The 18,336-nt window shown below is 51.3% G+C and overlaps 1 protein-coding gene across 1 annotated transcript in view; it reads left to right on the plus strand.

Moving 5' to 3' along the window:
* The window catches only part of Mad1l1 (mitotic arrest deficient 1 like 1), a 310,787-nt gene that overhangs the window by 180,670 nt on the left and 111,781 nt on the right, over positions 1 to 18,336 (plus strand). Inside the window, 1 exon segment of the mRNA NM_001109387.1 lies at positions 8,943 to 8,999. Coding sequence (NP_001102857.1) covers positions 8,943 to 8,999 — 57 coding nt within the window.

Here is an 18,336-nt window from a genome sequence, read left to right on the forward strand (position 1 = left end):
GAGCTAGCCTGGTGACACAGGCCTGTAGTCCACCAGGGAAGTAGGAGGCTGAGGCACGAGGGTGATAAGTTCAGCACCAGCTTGGGCTATAGAGTGAGTTCAAGGCTAGCCTGAGCAACTTAATGTCTGTCTTAAGTAAAAGAAGGTGGAGGATATAGCTTTACTAGGGATAGGGGTGCAGCTCAGTGGTAGAGCCCCTGCCTAGAATCCCCCAGTGAGGGGCCATGAGGGAGCAGTCAAAAATGCCCAACATTGTTGTAACATATCTGGGAAAGTAAGGAAGCACTTTTTGATCCACAGCTCAGAGGATGGCTACAGGTCTTGCAGTGTGAAGACTAGGGCATGACTAGAGTGGGAGCTGCTGAGCTTCTGCTCTGGGGATGGCTTGTGGCAAAGCTGTGCCATATGAGGACGCCACAATCTAGGCTGCTCGCTTGTGGTTTCTCAGGCACATCAGGCCTATATTGTGCCTGCACAGAGGAGCATCCTTCACTGACGCTCTTGGCCGAATAAACCAAATCGCATAAGCTGTGGAGACCCCTTTGGGTCCTATGCTGATCTCCCCACTCCTCTCTCTGGCTGCACACTGTCACAGTGTCTCACAGGTGGCCAGCAGCCAGGAGTGCAATCCACTGGGGCTGCTGTGAGCCGCTGTAACCTAGCTCTCCACCCTCGTCTGAAAGACTAACTCAGGCTCTAACAAGCTATGCCATCATCAATGTAAGTGTGTTAATAGCTGTTTTATTACAGCACATTTAGCTCCATGAGAAACGCTAATGAGGAGAGATTTGCAGGTCTGCTCTCTGACACCTAGCGGCTCCCTGGTATTTTCTTTCTGAGAGGTCTCATCTGGGCTGCCATGTGCATTCCACATAAGTCCTTAGGAGAACGATAGTCTGGGCACAGTCAGTGCTTTGTGTCAAATGACCAGTGTTGTCAGGATTCAGCGCCAGAAGATATATGTTCTTGTCAGCATCCTGCTGTCACCCTGCTCATGGGTGTGTGTCAGGCACCGTTTCTTTCCCTGAAGGATGTAAAGATGGCAAGTTCTTCCTCGTGTTCTGTGTCTATGGGACAAAGAACTATGAGAAAGCCAGTTGGCTTAGCTGTGTCGAGCAAGGTGCTCTTACTATTTCCTGGTCACTGTCACTGAGAGTGTTTGTGAGGTCAGTTCAGGAGGGGGAGGATAAGAAGCCTCCTTCCCAACATACACACCTTTGAGAGTCCTTCTGTGCATGTGCACTCTGGCTCTTGAAGCTGGTTGGCCCTCAGTGACCTTCTTCCTCTGCCCCTAGTTGTGCTAGTCTATGGCTGTCATGAGATAGACTCCTGTGAGCAGAGCCTTGGTGGCCTTCCTACTTATCCTGTGACTGTGCTAATTATGCTTAGAGCTGGTGGGTATGTAAGTGTTGCAGTCTAGAGTGGCCATGTGTTCAGACTCCTGCCTCATTATCACAGGAGTCACCAAGAGACAGTTGTACCCAGTCACAGGATTCCCTATCTCCACTAGAGTCCTCCTCATACTGTGGGGCCCTGGAGGAGCATAGATCCAGCCCTTTGGGGATGGAGTAGTAGCTGGATTTAGCAGTCTAGAGGATGAAGCCAGCCAGTCTGGGGGTCCTAATCCACTGGAATGGGTTAGTACACCTTCTGCTTCCACCAGGTGGCAGCAGACGGGCTCACTGCTTTCTGGACCTCGCCACTGGCCTGGAGGACTGGGAGGAGGGAATAATGGGGAACTGGGCACATACTGGGTCCCTCTTGATCAGAGGCAAGGACCAGGCAGGTATGAGAGTCCCATAGCCAGGTGGTCTGTCGTGGAGGGAGCTGGAAGGACGAGGGTGGCCTTGGCTTTTGGCTTCCGAGCTGTCTTGGAGCCTGGATTTAGGAGGGCACACCCTCCCCAAACACGATGTCTCCTTTCCATTCTGTTACCTGCTCTGTTGAGTCCAATATACAGTTGGGTTTTCTGTGAGTCTTGATGTAGTGAGAAGGGAGATGGGCAAACAGCCTTGCTTTGTCATAGAAGATAAGCTATGCATAGGCCAAAGGAGGGATAAGTTGCCTTTGGACAGGCAGACGTGGGCTCCTGGGGCCTTGGTGAGTCTGGAGGGGTATATCCTTACTCAGAAGTTCTGGGAATTGACAGTGACTTATGAGGATGACTGGTAGGAAAGCCCCTGACCACAGTGAGCCAGGAAGCTGTTCCTACACAGCAGCCTCCTATATAGAGCCTGCTATTTAAAGCCCAGACCCTGGCCATCACCAGACCCTATGTGTAGCACAACCACTTTAAGCTTATCTCCAACTAGCTTACAAATAAATGAGAGTGAGACTGTGGTTATTGTATTTGGCTTTGACAATTACTGGGGGTCACCTCTAATCTACTCTTCTAACTGCTGGCTTGGCTACCTCTCCAGCGGTGTATGTACCCCAGATACCTGCTGTTTCTCCAGGCCATGTGCTCATGGTTCCTCTCCTCTCATGTTGGCTTCCTCCTCTCCTCTCATTCTTCTTACTTCTCCTCCTGGTTTCTTCTCCATTCCCAACAAAGGATCTCAAAACCTACCTACTTCTAGTCCCTCCAGTAATTGGCTGTAACCTCTTTTATTTAACCAATTGTTTTAAATCAAGGAACAAGGTTTGTACAACAAAGGCATGTAAACATGAGAATTTACTCATAGGCCTAGACCTTTGGGTACAGAATTTCTCATTACAGTACATAGCAACAGACCAAGCCTCAACAATTTTCTACTTCCCCTGTAGACCATGGCCTTGTTGTCATCTCCAGCCCCTACCCTTTTGAGGAGAGCACTATTGGGCCAAGGCAGCCACAGCTTAGCTATATCACACCCTGGGGTCCAGCAGGCAAACTCGAACCATCTAAGGCCACTCTGAGAATCAAGATGGCATACATCCACCACTTACGAGTGCCCGGCTTGTAGACACATCCTACAGCCAGCACAGCCTAGTCAGGATCTCTCTAGGTTCCTGGGGACAGGGCTAAGTGTCTCCTTTGCAGTTGGTGAAACTAGAGTCTGAGGTGGAGGGTGGTCCCAGGCAAACCTTCCTGTCTCTTGTTTTCCCCACTCATGGGCATGTCGACATCCCTGGTAGATACAGTCTAGAGACCTCACTCACTGCTCGGGGTCTGGGAGATGCACCCATAGAGGAGAGGGCTTAGCACCTCCTGGGTACTGAATGCCCGGCCAGTGGCTGAGGTAAGGGTGGGCTGTAGTCTTGGAACAGGCCTGCTCAGCTTGTCTCAGGGTAGTTCAGTCTCCTCACAGGCTTGTACTTCTAGGCTAAGGGGCAGGCCACTGCTCTTCCTGCAGCCACAGGCTTAGCTTTCCTCTGCCTTACCAACCAGTGAAGTTCATATACCAGACACTTGCAAATGGCTTGTGCCTGGAGAGCTTTAAAAGTCTTGTCGGAAGTTTATTAGCCGAGCTGCTTGTATTGACAGAGGAAAAAGTTACATAACTTCGTGGAACTCCTTTCTTAAAGGTTTCTTAGTGCCTTATAGCTGGGTATGCATTGCTCAGGCCTGGGAGGCAAGTGGTTTCATCTAGGGAAGTTACATAGCAAGAGATGGAGAGGGAGCCCCCACATTGTCTGTGTTCTTTAGGCCTGGGTTGAGAAGGTGGAGTGGTGCGAGCAAGTGTCAGGTAGTATATGCCATCTTGATACAGTGTAGGGTCTGACTACACGTCCACCCTCAAGGAACAGGCATGTCCTTCCCCTCAGCTTCCTGGCCAAGAGGGAGGACTCCCAGGAAACAGGAAGAATACCACTGGGCATGTGGTGATTCAGGGTGTCTCATGGGTATGTGGTACCTCCTCCCTGCTTTCTTTGTCTCTCCACCCCTTTACCTCTTTCTTTTCTACTTCTGCCCCAGCCTTCCCTTCTCTTTGTCTATTCTCTCTTTCCGTGTGTTTTCATCTGCATGCATTTGGAAATCAGGTAAACATTGGGGCTTTCTTCTTACCATAACTTGGAGCTCAGATTCGGCTTGATTGGCTAGCCAGTGAGCCCATGGGATTCTTCTCCCCCCCCCACCTCCCCACATTGTGATTTAAGATGCACATTTCCAAACTTGGCATTCTCCATGGGCACTGGGGATGGGAACTCAAGTCCTTTTTCTTGTGTGGCAGGCACTTTACCCACTGAGCCATCTCCCAGACCCTCTGTTCTTTTTTCTCTCTAATGGCTTTTCTCTGTTGCTTTACCCTCCCTCACCCTAAGCTCCTGTTTCGCTGGGGTCTACAGGCACGCACTCCCATGGACTCCTGCACACTGGGTGTAGCTCCCCATAAATGACCAGGCTGGAGGGAATGCTCATTGCTGGTTTTGTTCACAGGAAGGCTGCCGGTATGCAGCCCCAGGCTGCCATGGGTATGCAGGCAGCCATTGCAGCCCTCCTTTCAGCACAACCCTGGCCCAGGCTAACATCCGTCATCAGTTCCAGCATGGGGCATGCTTTGATTCCAGCAAAATCATTCCAGCAAAACAAACTAGAAGTGTAGAGCTGGGAGACTCCCAGTAGCCCATCACTAGTGGGGCTGCTGCCATTTTGCCCGGATTTTATTTATTCCATTTAATAAAGCGACTGCGGAGGTTGGAAGCAGATGTCACGAGTCCTCTGTCGAAGGAGCCATAAATACAAGTGTGTGGCACTTGGATGCCACGCGTCACCTGAGTTGTGTTTGCAGCATATTTAATTAAAACAGATCACAGCACGACCAGCTACATGGAGACTCCCTCACAAACACTGGTGTGCTGCTCTCCAGTGAAGACTACACTGTCGGGGAAACACAGGAGAGAAGCTCAAAGAATTCAGAGAAGTGGACGCAGGAGGATGCAGGGGGTGACTAGAAGAGCCCAGGGCAATGCCTGTGCCAGGGAATTGCTCTGCCACTGAGTTATGTAGTTCCAGCTCACTGGGCCCATTGCACAGATGGAGGACAAGTGCTCTAAGAGCTGAGATCAGAGGCTAAGATCAGCCTTTGTGGAGGTCACCTAGATGATAGGCAGCCATTGGGATCCTGGCCACATGCTGGAAGATTGATTGCCCACAGCCACAGTTCCCAGATCTGGGCTCTCTCAGCATCACTGCAAGGTTAGTGGGAACACTTGTAGGCCAGGACCCTCCACCAGTGGCTTTAGGCTAGAGCCTGGGAACCTCCTGTTTCTAGTTAAGTGGTCTCTGTGGAGTCACTAACCCTGAAGAGTGTGACAGAGCGGGCTGGGGCCATTTGTCTCCTCTACTCCAGCAGAGCCCACTCCTGCCCACGATGCTTTCCACTCACAGCCAATACTTCAGCCTGCAGCTTTGAATGCCTGATCATGCTGGCTGACTGCTCAAGCCGGCTTGTTCTATAGCCCCCAGAAGCTGAAGGTGTTCGGCCTGCCATCCATGCTGGAGGGAGAGACGGCTGCACCCATATCTACACTCACACCCGAGGGAAAGCCTAGCACTTGAAAGCCCTGTCTGTTTGGGTCCCGGTAGGGCTGGTGGTCTACTCTCCGGGTTTTCCCAGCCAGGCCATACTGTGCTGTGGTGTTATAGAAGGGATATCAACCCCCTTCAAGGCTTCGGATGGCCTGTCCCAGCCTGTCCCTACCTGCAGGTTTTCCTGTACACTACGAGCTGTCTGTGTTCCTGCAGGGATGCTAGATCATCAGGCCACCACTTCTCACTTCAGGATAAAAATAGCCCTGCTGAGGCTTCTGTGGAGGATGTAATGTCACAGGTGGCAGGTGTCCAGGGCTTCTGTCTGAATACACGAGTCTCTAGGGCTTGGCTGGAGACTGTGGCCAGCATCGTCGGCCCTTCTACAGGAGTAACAAATGCGTGCTAGCCCCCCTGCCACCTTGGCCACCCCTGAGACCAAGCACATCTGGGCTGTCCCTATGCTATCGTCTGCCTCTCCAGAGCCTGAACAGGACTGCTTTTGCCCTCTGCAGACTGGCACCATTTCTGGAGCAGTCTGCCAGCTTGTCTTTCCTGTGCACAGCCTCAAAGCCAGGCTTCGTGTCCTTTGGTAGTTATCTTGGTAGGGCAGGGCTGGTAGCTAGTGCCATGTGAGCAGAGGGATGATAGGTGACTGCCTTCATTAGCCACGGGCTCTCTGTGTGGGCCAGTTGTAGGCAGATGAGGGGCAGCTGGTGGGCTGAGGTACCATGCTGATGTTTTCCTGTGTAAGGGCTGCCTGCCCCTCTCAGAGTCTCAGGAGAAAGCAAGAGCACTCGGGCCCTGATGTCACCGCAAAGGGCAGGACACTTAACTGCGGTGCCACCATGAGATGCTTCCTCAGTCTAGATGCTAGTAATGTGGATCCCTGCACCTGCCCATCTCCCCCTGCTGGGTATTACGTCTCATCCTCCGTCCTCAGCTCTGCACTGTATCTTCCAGTGAGGCCTGGGCCTTCACCCCCACTGTCTTCCTTCTGTGATCGAGGCAGCATTTTCAGAAGCTCTGTGCTTAAGCTGCAGACTGCCCTTCTGAGAACAGTATGGTCATGGCCAGCCATCTCTTTTGCACCAGAACCACAGGAGGGACCTGCTTTCTGGATGAGGTCATGCTGACTGAGATGCCTTGTTCTCCCTACAAGAGTACTATTGCTAGCCATGCTTGGCTGATCCAAGAGATGAAACCCTTGGTAGAGGAGCCATGTCATGGCCACGGGGTTTGATTCTGCCTACTGTCCCAGCAAGATTTGCTCTTCTGAAGTGAATGTTTTCTAGTAGTCTTCCGGGGAACCTTCTGGTTGTTTCCTGATGCGTGTGGGATGGGTGCTGGTGGAGATGCAGTGAAACCAGCCCCTCTTCTATCTATAGATGTGGTGGTCCTAGAGAGCAGGTTGTCACCATCCTTCTATGGCCAAAGCCACAGCCAAAGATGCTGAAGAGTGTGTGTGTGTATGTGTGTGTGTGTGTGTGTGTGTGTGTGTGTGTGTGCATGTGCGCGCACACGCATGTATGAGTGCATTTGTGCGCTCAAATGTGCATGTGTGCCTGCATGCTGATGTCAGTGGACAGCCTGAGGCGTCAATCTTTGCCTTCTACTTTTCTGAGGCATGGGCTTGTGTTTATACTGTGTATACCCAGCTAGCTGTCTAGAGAGCTTTCAGAGAGTCTCCTGTCTCTGCCTTCCTTCTCAATTTAGGAGCACCGAATTACAAATGCGCACTTCTGTGTCTAGCTTTAACATGGACTTTTAGGATCCAAACTCAGATTCTCAGTCAAATGCAAAGTGCTTTTTCTGCTGAGCCTTCGTCTCAGCTCAGAAGTGTGTCCCTCAGTCCTTTCCTTTGAGCACATACCTGGGGTTGATATGCAGACATTAAACTCTAAGGAGAAGCCAAGTCTGAGCTCTTCAGTCTCACTGCCACTGCCACTGTCACAGGCACCGAGACTTTCCTAATTCCCATCCTTTCCTTTCAGCGCCTCAGCACTTACTTCCTGGGCTCTGGCAACCCTGTCTTTGCAGAGAGGTTTTGCTGTTGGTCCTGATTTGCATTTGGCTAATTGCTAACCATGTTAATTACCTTTCTGTGTGTTTGCCGCCTGTGTGCGTTTCCTTTTTGGGAGCCGTCTGTTTGCCTCTTTGCCTGCTCCTCTAACACACTGTTTATTTTTTTCCTCACTGCTTTGTAGCAGATCAGTGTGTGTCCTTGAGGTCAGTCAGGTGGAGGGGATATCAGTCTCTGACCTCCATCCTCTCCTCTTAGAGCAGCAAGAGTGGTGTGTTTGGGGAAATATTGTGCACCCTGGTAATGAACATGCAGGCCTTGCAGTTTTTCCCACTTTTGAGAGTCTCAGGTTGGACCTGGGTTCAAATCCTGCTAAGCTCCTTGACCAGCCACACACTGAATTATACACAGTGCTTGGCTTCTGGACTCATTTTCCTAAGCAAAGCTCTTCTAGAGGAGGCCATGCTATGCCAAGAGAATATTCATAGGCACTGAGCTACCCCGGTGTCCGCAGGGTACTTCAACCTGTAGCAGTCCCCAGAGAAGAGGGCCACATCACAGGAGATGGAGAGAAAGGAGTTCCCTTGCCCGTTGCAGAGCTGACCATGAGTGACTGTTGCTCTGGTCTGGGCAGTACCCTTCCAGCTCAGGGAGGGTGGCACATCCTTGCTATGTAAGTGCACAATGGAGTGAGTGCATTTATAGATGGCTACCGGGGATCAGGACGGATTTCGGCAAGCATCTTGGTCATGCTGCTTACTGCCTGCCAGGGAGTAGTCTAGCAGGGCCTGTGAACCACACTGTATTCAGTCAGTGAGGAGTATGTGCCATTCTAGGGGGGCCGTGCTGTGAGCACAGGAGGATGGGGTCTGTGGTACCCTAGAGCCAAGGTCTATGCCCTTTGACCTTTGGTCTCCTGTAATGAAATTGAGTCTGTGCTCACAGCCTCCAGTAGGCTGGCTGCTCCTTTACTGGAATGCTGAAGAGAGGTTGGGAAGGCTCAGGAAGGCCATACTCTTCTGGGTGTTGAGCCCTAGTGTGGGGCTCTGGGTACTCTTGGTCAGGAGACCCTGTTGGTATTTAAGTACAGCATGGCCACCCTTAACACCGCAGTCAGAACCTTTCTCATCTAGGGATAGCAGGCCAGGTTTTCCCTGTTCCTTTGCAGTCTGTCCAGTGCTGGAGAGCCCCCAGTTTTCTGGGTTGTGTCCTGTGTCGGCAGGACCACGTCAATTAGTGGTTCCAGAGTGGGAAACTGTAGGAGGAAGTATTCAGCTGGCTGACTTCCTCTTCACCCCAACTTACCCCAGTGTATGACTACACAGCAGGGATTGTGTGGGCTCAGAAGTTCACATTACCCAGGGTCTGACCAGGGTGGCCCTGACAGGCACAGGTGGAGTAGAGGCCCTTTACCCCAAGCTGACAGGCATTTCCCTCAACTCTAACCTTCTTGGTCTTATCTTGTAGGCTCAGCTGTCTCAGGCCCTGGAAGAGCTTGGGGTTCAGAAGCAGAGAGCTGACACGGTGAGTACTGAGGTAGGGGTTACGTGGTGTGGGGTGGTGAAGGGCAGCCTGAGGGCAGACCACCTTGAATCCTAGATCCAGACAAAAGGAAGTCCTGCCTTCCCCCAGCAGGACTTGTCTACAGGCACGTGCTCCTGTGTGGCCATGGTCTGTCTCTGGTATTATTAGAAATGGCAGAGTGGAAGGAACTGAGGTGGAAACTGAGTCCTGGTGCCCACCTCTTTGTGATACCAAGGTGTGAGCCCAGTGGGAGTCTTGGGAACCACATGGGAATCTATGGCTAAGGGCTTGGATCAGGCCAGACCAGCCTAAGCAATATAGATAGGCATGTGAGCACTTACAGTGCAGATCAGATAACACAAGTGGGGTTTCCCTGTGGGACTCTGAGAATGTGGGTTAGAATTCACAAGTGAGATTGGCTTGTCTGAGGGTTTTGGGTCAGGGTTGAGATTCTGATCTGGAGGTAGGAGAGACCAGTCATGGAATACAGAATTGGGGAAGGCTGTGCAATGCTGGGTGTGTCCTCTGTCCATCACCAAGTGTGTTGTCACTAGCATGGGAGTCAGACTGTGACCAAGCAAGGCTAAGCAGCAAGGTGTCAGTTGGTAACTGACAGTTAAGACAGCATGGAGGAAGGAAAGGTGCCTGGGTCTGTGGTCAGAGGTGGCAGGCCAGGGAGGCCTGTGGCCTAGAATGTGGGAGCACATAGAGGGAATGATTTTGTAGATTGTGGGGTATTACACTCCACAGTGAGTGTGGAAGAGAATCTGTGGGCTGTGGTGTCTGTCAGTGGGCATGGTGAGTTCTTTAACTTTGGCATGTTGTCAGGTATGGTATGACTTGGTTTTACCCAGGCAGCGTTAGTTGTGGGCTGGCTAGCATGGTAGCCTGCTTGTCTCCACACATTGCCTCTTGGGCTTTGTCCCTGAGTTCCAAGTGTCCCAGCTTCCTTTAGCAGTGGCCTGTTTGCTGTTGCCACTGGGGAAGCCACGTGTAGGGGTGGGGGAGTTTTCGTGAGCTGAGCATGAGTCTGCACAGTCTGGGGAGACCCTGATGCCCTGCACATTGACATGCGTGGCTTCCTCAGTGTTGACCTGAATTGGAATGTACCCCAGGGCCTTGTTTTCATAATGCACACAAGGCCAAGCAGAATTAGAAATGAGTTGTGCTAAGCACAGGCCAGGCCTGGGCTCTGTGGCTAAGCAGCTTGCCGCCACCCAGGGTGTACTTTGCCCAGGAGCATGGCTGCCTGGCTCTGCTTCATGCTTCCCATGCCACTTTGGAGGAACTGTGAGCCCTGTGTCCATTTTAGGGGCAGATGCAGAAGCTGTTCTTGGGCCCTTAGTGCTAGGCAGCTCCTGGCAGCCTGGCTCCCAGGCTTTTCTTCCTGTCGCATCTCGCCAGCCCCAGTCCCAACCCTGCTTTCTTGCAGAGGCTCACCCCTGGTTGTAGGGGACTTGGGAACCATCCTTGTGCTTGGTGGTTTTATATCAGCTCGATACAAGCTGGAGTCATTAGAGAGGAAGGAGCCTCAGCATTGTCTTAATTAGTGATGGATGGGGGAGGGCCCAGACCATTGTGGGTGGAGCCATCCCTGGGCTGGTGGTCCTGGTTCTATTAGAAGGCAAGCCATGGGGAGTAAGCCAGTAAGCAGCACCCTCCATGACCTCTGCATCAGCTCCTTCCTCCAAGTTCCTGCCCTGCATGAGGTCCTACCCTCACTGCTTTTGGGAGAAACTCTCATGTGGAAGTGTGAGTGCAATAAACTCTCTCTCCTAGAGTTGCCTTTGGCCATGCTATGCATCACAGCAGCAGTAACCCAGACAAGACAATGGCCAGTGCAGGACTTGAGTAGACCATGGTTGATTTTGACCTTGAGAGCAGGGCAGGCACAGGCTCTAAGATGCCCAGTCTGACGCTACTGAGTAGGGTGCAGGCCCTTGGGCAGAGTTCCTTCATGTTTGTTTAGGGTTTCAATTGGAGCTGTCTGCTCTGCGCAGGTTCTGATCTCTGCCTTTGATTGCCTAATCTCAGGCCATTTCACAGTGTGTATTTCTCTTCTCTTCTCCTTCCCACTTAAGAGGAAAATAAGAAGTGGCAGTGCTTGGGGATCTGTGATGCAGATGGTCACACGTTTGTGTTTGTCTCACACCCTCCATCCTTCCCACAGGTGCCGGAGGCGTCAGGGGCGTCTTTGCCAGCTGAGTAAGCCCTACCCTGGCCTCAGGCAAGGCCTTGAGGAGGAGCAGTGTGACAGGCCTGGCAGATCCATGGTCATGCCCGACTATCTCTGCCCTTTGAGCCCTGACTGCCCCAGACGCCTCACTTGCCTCCTGGCCACACTGAGCTTTGTGAGGGGAGGTTTCTCCAGAGTAGCAGGCCTGAGTATTAGGATCAGCATTCTGTGGAACAGTGTATTAAATAAGTTACACGCCTAGCCCTTCCACAGGACAAGAGTCCTGTTGCGTCTGTGGGGCTCATTTTAAGTGGCCATGTGTAACAGTGGCTCCCATGTGGCACAGGTCACCTGGGTCATTGGCTGGCAGCACACTGTCCTCTCTCTGAAAACCCTGTCCAACCTTCTCTTCTTGCCCGCACAACTGCATCTGCTGCTGACAGCTACATTTCTTTTCTCTGTTTTATTACTATTTTGTGTTTCTTTGTGTCTATAAGTACATATTTGAGTACATGTGTGTGTGTGTGTGTGAGTATACATATATGTGCACCCATGTGAGATCAGAAAATAACCTCGGTGTCATTCCTCAGGCCCTCTTCCTACTATCTTGAGACCGGTTCTCTTGTTGGCCTGGAATGTTGGCACATAGACTAGGCTACCTTGCCCATGAGCCTCCAGGGATCTGACTCTCTCCACCTCCCATCTCCCCGCTGTTGGGATTCTGAACATGCACTACCATACCCGGTTCTCTGAGTGCCAGAGTCAAGGTCTTCCTTGCTCTAAGGCAAGTGCTGCGTTGATTGAACCATCATCTCAGCCCTGGCTTTGACATTTTGAGTAAGGGTCAACTTTATAGCTCAGGCTACTGGTCTCAAATTCATGCTTCCCCTACCTCAGCCTCCCAGGTGCTCAGATCAGAGGAATACCACAACTGCCTCCTTTTCTAGACTTAAACTTGCTTCTCCAGCCTCCCCCTGTGTGTGAGTCCTGGACCCTCTGCAGGACAGGACAGAGATGCAGCTGATGGTACCAGTGTCCTGAGGAAGCCTGTAGAAGGAGGGCTTCTGCAGGGCTTCCCAGGGGCCTTCCTCAAGGCTTCCCAGGGGACTTGGTTAGGCCAGCCCAGCCTGTTAATCATCCTACTTTATCCTCAGTCTGTGGTAGCCCCCTCCCCTCTGATCAGCTGTGCATGGGCCCAGGGTCCACCCTGCACTAGTTGACCCTCCCCCTGCCCCTTATGAGGTTATAAGTGAATTGCTTGTGAGGTGCCTGCTGCTGACTAACTCCTCAGGCCCTTTTTCTTATGGAGAAGAACCAGAGACAAAGGGGTGAGTGCACCTTGGAGCTAGGAGTGAGGCTGGGAGGGCAATGGATTACTCAACCTGCTTCCAAGCCCTCTGTCTTTTTGAGACTAAAATGCTGTGAGGAAGGGCCAGCTGAGGGAGTACCATCCTGGCCCTGAGAAGGAGGCTCATGTTACCTGCATGTAGTGGAATCACACAAGTGTCCAGCATTAACAGGGACACGGTCCAGGAGCTTGCCTGATCCCTGCAGCGTCTAGCCTTCTGTGTGCTGGACTCTTAACTCCAGGCTTGTTCACAAGTAGTAGAAGGGGAGCTGTGCCATACTGAGCTAATCACTAATGGCAGGACAAAGGCAGTTTGACTTTGTGTTATTAATTAGTAACCTCACACTAATTAGTGAGCATGAGTGTGGTTCATGCTTCCTCTTTAAATGCAATTAATACCACAAGGAGCAACGTCCCAGGCCAGGTTTGCGTCGTTAGCATACCTCACCCTAATTAGATCCGGCCAGCAGTGGCTAGAGAAATGAGGTTTTTGATTACAACCGTAAAAGGCCTCCAATATTTTATAGACTTCAGGGAGCTAGAAATGTGGATTTATTTCCTGTCTTAACAGGCATGCCCCCTCTCCCCATCCAGTGTAATTAAGCAGTCATTTCTCTTGATTACCATTTTCCCCTAATGGCTCCTCCTTACCCTCTGTGCCTTATTCCCAGTGGAGCTTGTGGATCAGGATGGGGAGCCCCACAGAGGCTGTGGTTGGGTCAGCCTGGAGCTTGCACTGACTATTCTGTGCTCCGTCTCTGAGAGGAACTGTAGATAGTGCCTCTCTCTGTGGCCAGGCAGAAGGAGCACATCTCAGGCAGATTCTCTTCACAGACTTGGTGTGATGAATTGGCAGCAGGGCCTAAGCAGGCACAAGGCCCTGGTTTCCATCCCCAGCACTGCATGCATGGTATGCATTGGCATATACACATAATCCAGGCATTATGGAGGTGAAAGGGGAAAGATTAGAAGTTCAGTGTCATCCTCAGCTCCACCATAAGCTCAGGGCCAGCATGTGTGTGTGTGTGTGTGTGTGTGGTGTGTGTGTGTGTGTGTGTGTGTGTGTGTGCCCGTGCGCGTGCGTGCAAGCGTGCATGATGTGCTGGAGATGGCTTAGTGGTTAAGAGCCCCTGTTGCTCTTCCAGAGGACCTGGGGTTCATTTCCCAGCATCTGCATGTCAGCTCACAGCCATCTATAACACGAATTCAAAGGGATCCAATACCCTCTTCTGTTTTCCAGAGACACTGGGACACGTGGCACACATACATCTATGTGAGCAAAATACTAACACACAAATAAAAAATAAATCTTTTTGTCTGCTTTCTTTGAGACAAGGTCTCTTGGCTGCCTGCTGTCCTACTCACTCTGTAGATCCACCTGCCTCAGCCTCCTGAGTGCTGGGATTAAAGGCGTATGCACCTACCCCCAATTTAAAGAGTGTGTGGAATCCTCTGGAACGGTAGTTAACAGGTGGTTGTGGGCCACCGTGTGAATGCAGGGAACCCTGGTCCTCTGCAAGAGCAGCCAGCCCTCTTAACTATGGAGCCATCTCTCTGTTCCTAAATTAAAAAAAAAAAAGTAAAGAAGAAAAATCCCTGCAGGTCCTGTGGTTCAATATGGAGAAACACATGAATTCTGAGGACTGTGTACAGTGTGTTGTCCCCAGCGTGTGTACCTCTTAGAGCTTTGGCTGCTCACTGGAGTTGAGGGCTGTCTGATGTCCTGTTCAGGATGACATTCTGAGTCACATGGATGTCATAAAAATGAGTAGTGGGGACCATAGTCTTGTATGCTCCCTGCACATGTCTGGTCCCCTCACAGTACATGGCCTCCTATTGAGTGACTCCAGTCAGACCCTTTTGTGGTCCTCCACAGAGCTGGTAAAGGAGCTGTCTGCTCCTCCCAGATGAAGCCTCTACCTTTCTCCCATTCAGTGTGTATCCTTCTATTAGTCGGTCTGGCATGCAGACTGAGGCAAGTACCACCTTATGCAAGCATACCCATGAACACTTGTTTCCCGGCTGAGGGAATAGGAAGGCTCTGGCAGTTCATTTGGGCTGATCTTGGTGCAAACACAGAAGCATGCAGCACCAGGCAACTTAAGCAGTAGATGCCAAGAGCCCAGCTAGGTGTCTGAGGAAGCTGCCCCTGGTTTTTAGCCCAGCTGAGAGAGCTCTCTGAGGGAATTGACCCCGTTCACGCTCTAGTAGGCCCCTCCTCATACTGCCATCCTGTGGGACTAATTCATCACATGGACTTGGAGAACCCCCTTCTGCTTTACATGGTCAACTTGTGTTCACTGCCCCACATTCTACCTGATTGTCTTCCCCTAGTCCCTCTGTACCTTTTGAGGGTTCACCTGCACATGCCCACGAGAAGGAACAGAAGCCCCCCTAAAGTGGGTAGGCACTCCCCAGTGTGTCCAGCTGTCAGAAGCTACTCTAGCCCTCTACTCCACCTCTCTTCTTTGCATCTGAGATGCTGGACTTCTCCAGCCCTGACCTTTGGGGTTTCTAGAGCGAAGCTGCACAGGCGCAGTATACACCCTGCCATTTACCCTCCAGTAACTGACCATCCAACTCGACCCTTGTGGGCCCAGCCAGCCTGCTCTGCAGCAGCCCACTCTGAGCTAACTATCTGGGAAGCTTCCAGAATTCTCTCCCTGTATTTGGAGTGATAAACTGGCTGCCTTGCATAGAAACTACAAGCTGGCCTCTCTGGATGTGTCCCATGGCGGAGGCCCATTGCATTCAACAGCAAGTTGCCTGGTAGCTAGCACTGGTAATGCAGCCTCATGTGCCCATGTCTCTCCAGCTGAAGTGAAAGTGCAGGGAGTTCAGCTTAAGATCCTTCTCTCTCTTTGCCAAGAAGCAGGACCTCAGGTACTTCCCCAGGGTTTAGTGGGCTTAGAGTTGAGCTGAATAGTGGTCTCCATTCAGAATTCCTATTGTTGTCTCAGAGTTACCTCTTAGAGACATGAGACTTCTACCTAGAGGGGGCTTTGGAGAGATGGAGCCCTGGACCTGGTACCATCTGTGTACTTGGCCCAGTTGGAGAGTGGTGTGTCTCCAGCATTGAATGATGAGACTGTTCAGGCCTAGGTATATGGGTGAGCATGCTCACACTGGTGCCCGGCAGAGGCTTTATTAATTAGAACTGCTGGCAGGAAGGGCAGGGTGCCGAACCACTCAAACCACAGCACATGGTTCCCGTTGGGAAGTTGTGCCTTGCTGGGAAGGCAGCCACAGCATTCTTAGAATTGAATCACAACGATGCTTCGGGGCAAAGAGGAAAGCTGGTGGGGGCCTATAGATAAGAGACACAGGGAGGAGCTCAGGGCTGGGCTACACCGGGCCCGTGGTATACGTGGGCAGCTTTCTTGGAAGGGCATCCCTGGTTCTGCTTCAGATTAGATTTGTGTTTTCTTGAGCTGTCAGAGAGCTCTGGTCAGGGCTCCTCTTACTGGGAGGGGGCGTCTCAGGCACCCTCCTTTTTGCTGCTGTCTCCAGCAGACTGTCTCCTGCAATTCTGAGGGATGTTCATTTCAATCACACGTGAGAGGTTACCTCTCTGAACACAATCAAAGTCTGCTGCTGTGAGAGCCACTACATTTGAGTTGCCTCTAGCCAGTCTAGTCAGAAAGATGAAGTCCCAATACCAGAAATGACGGAGGCATCTGGTCTTTCTTCTTTGCCTCTTATTCTTAATTGGCGAGCGCACTACCAATGGAGCTGCGTCCCCGGACCCCATCACCCATCTTTGAGCTGTGCTCGCTGCTTTATGAGTTCTTGGTGTATTCTGCCCACTCTGCTATCAGAGCTCTGCCTCAGCAAAGCGCAGCTCATCCAGAAGACTGTTCTCACTCCCGTGTCCTTCGGTATGCAGAAGTGTGCAGTGATGAGGCCCTGGGCATCTCCCTGTATTGCTGCACGCGTTGGCACATTAGAAAGCATTGCCTGATCCAAAGCTGGGAAGATTCAGGCCTGCGTTCTCACCCATGCGTCTTTTATTTCATCTTCCCTTGCCTGTTTCTTCCTTCTAGTGACTTCCATCTCACATTTTGGTTCTTATCCACTTTGAGTTGGGTTTTAATATGGCATGAGTTAGGGCTCCAGCCTCATTCCTGTGTGTGCATATCCACTTGTCTCAATCCTGTCCCCTTCCGAGACTCTTCTCCTACCTGGTAGTCATAGCCTCCTCCTTGAAAACCAGCTGGCCATACCAGTTTGTGTTCAGTGCTGAGAGCTCAGTTCTAGTTCAGCCTGTGGGTCCTTCCTTATGCCACCACCTAAGTTATTGTCCTTAGTGTCCTTTGGTCTTAGGTTGATATGAACATTCTGACTTCGTGTCCCCTACCCCCATAATATATTGATTAAACCTTGCTTGACAGCTTCACAGAATGTAGAATCACCCAGGAGACAGCTCTGTGCACATCTGAGGGGGTTTCTAGACCCGGTTAGCTCAGGTAGGAAGACCATCCAAGTGTGGACAGCACAATTCCCTAGGCTGAGGTCTTAGACTGAATGAAAAGGAGGAAGCGAGCTGAGCCCCAGCATTCATCCTCTTTGCCTCATGCCTGTGGCCACAGTGAGAGCAGCCTCCTCACTCCTGTCACCATGCCTTCCCCACCTTGGTAGGCTGTGCTGTCAATCTGTGAACTAGGAGAACCGCTTCCTTCCTTAAGTTGTTTTTATTGGGTATTTTGTTGCAGCTGGGAGAAAAATAACCACTGCACCCTGTCAAGATCATCTTGACTATTCAGAGTGCCTTGCAGTTCTCTGTGAATTTTAGCATAAGGAAAAAAAAAAACCAAACCAGTTTTGCAAGAAAGACATTTGAAGTTTTAGGTTTTTTGCTGTGCAGGGGAATCCAAGCCAGTGCAGAGCATACACTCTCCTGAGCCACACCTTCCAGCCAGTGTTTCCAGTTTTGATAGAGTTGCATTTACTCTGTTGATCACTTTGGAGGTTTGATCCAGCCACCGGGGACCCAAGCATTGTCCGAACCAAGGCTTCCTATATGGAAGCCCCAGGCTGACACAAGCCTAGACTCCAAGAATTCCACAGAAGCAGCACTCACCCCACTTCTTGCTGCTTCCTACTTTTTCGTGTCCACACCTTCCTGGCCTGACCTGGCCCAAGCAGAGACCCCAGAGTCTTTGCTTCAACCCAGTGTTAGTGTAGGGATACCGCTGGTGTCTGTTCTCTACAATGAGAGATTGCAGAAAATGTCCTCAGCATGTTACCTCAAGACGGTGTGTCAGCTTCTGCAGAGCCGAACCCTGAGGTCATTTGTATTTATTCTTATTAGCCTCTGCCCAGCTGTATCAGTCAGAGCTCAGATGAGGAACAGGGTTGAGGAGAGCAGACCCTGAAAGAAATTAGGGACCTGGGACAAAGGGGAATGCAGTGTGTCCTCATCCCTGTAATCAGGGTACAGCAGCATAAAGTGTAAGGATGCTTAGAAAGCAAAGGCTGCTGCTCAGCTCTGCCCTGGGTTTTCTGTAAGTGCCTTTTATACTTTTGAGACATGGTCTCATGAGCCCAGGCTAACCTTAAACTCATGATGTAGCTGATGCTTGCTCTCTTTCATGTACCTCTCTAGGCCTGGGACACCCTCCCTGCTCTGTCATCCTGCAATCTAGTTGGTATGCCGTAGGGTGATCAGCATTAGGATAGGAGCCTGGAGGTGGGGGGCTGAGTTTGGAAGAGTAGCCAACCTCAACCTTTATCTACATCTTGGCAGACGTGGGTAAGTGTTTGCTCCTGAGGACCACGGAGTCTTGCTGGGCAGTGGGCAGCAGGGAGCATCC

Source organism: Rattus norvegicus, chromosome 12 (assembly GCF_021556685.1).
Source record: "Rattus norvegicus strain SHRSP/BbbUtx chromosome 12, alternate assembly SHRSP_T2T, whole genome shotgun sequence".
Taxonomy (NCBI): Eukaryota; Metazoa; Chordata; class Mammalia; order Rodentia; family Muridae; genus Rattus; species Rattus norvegicus.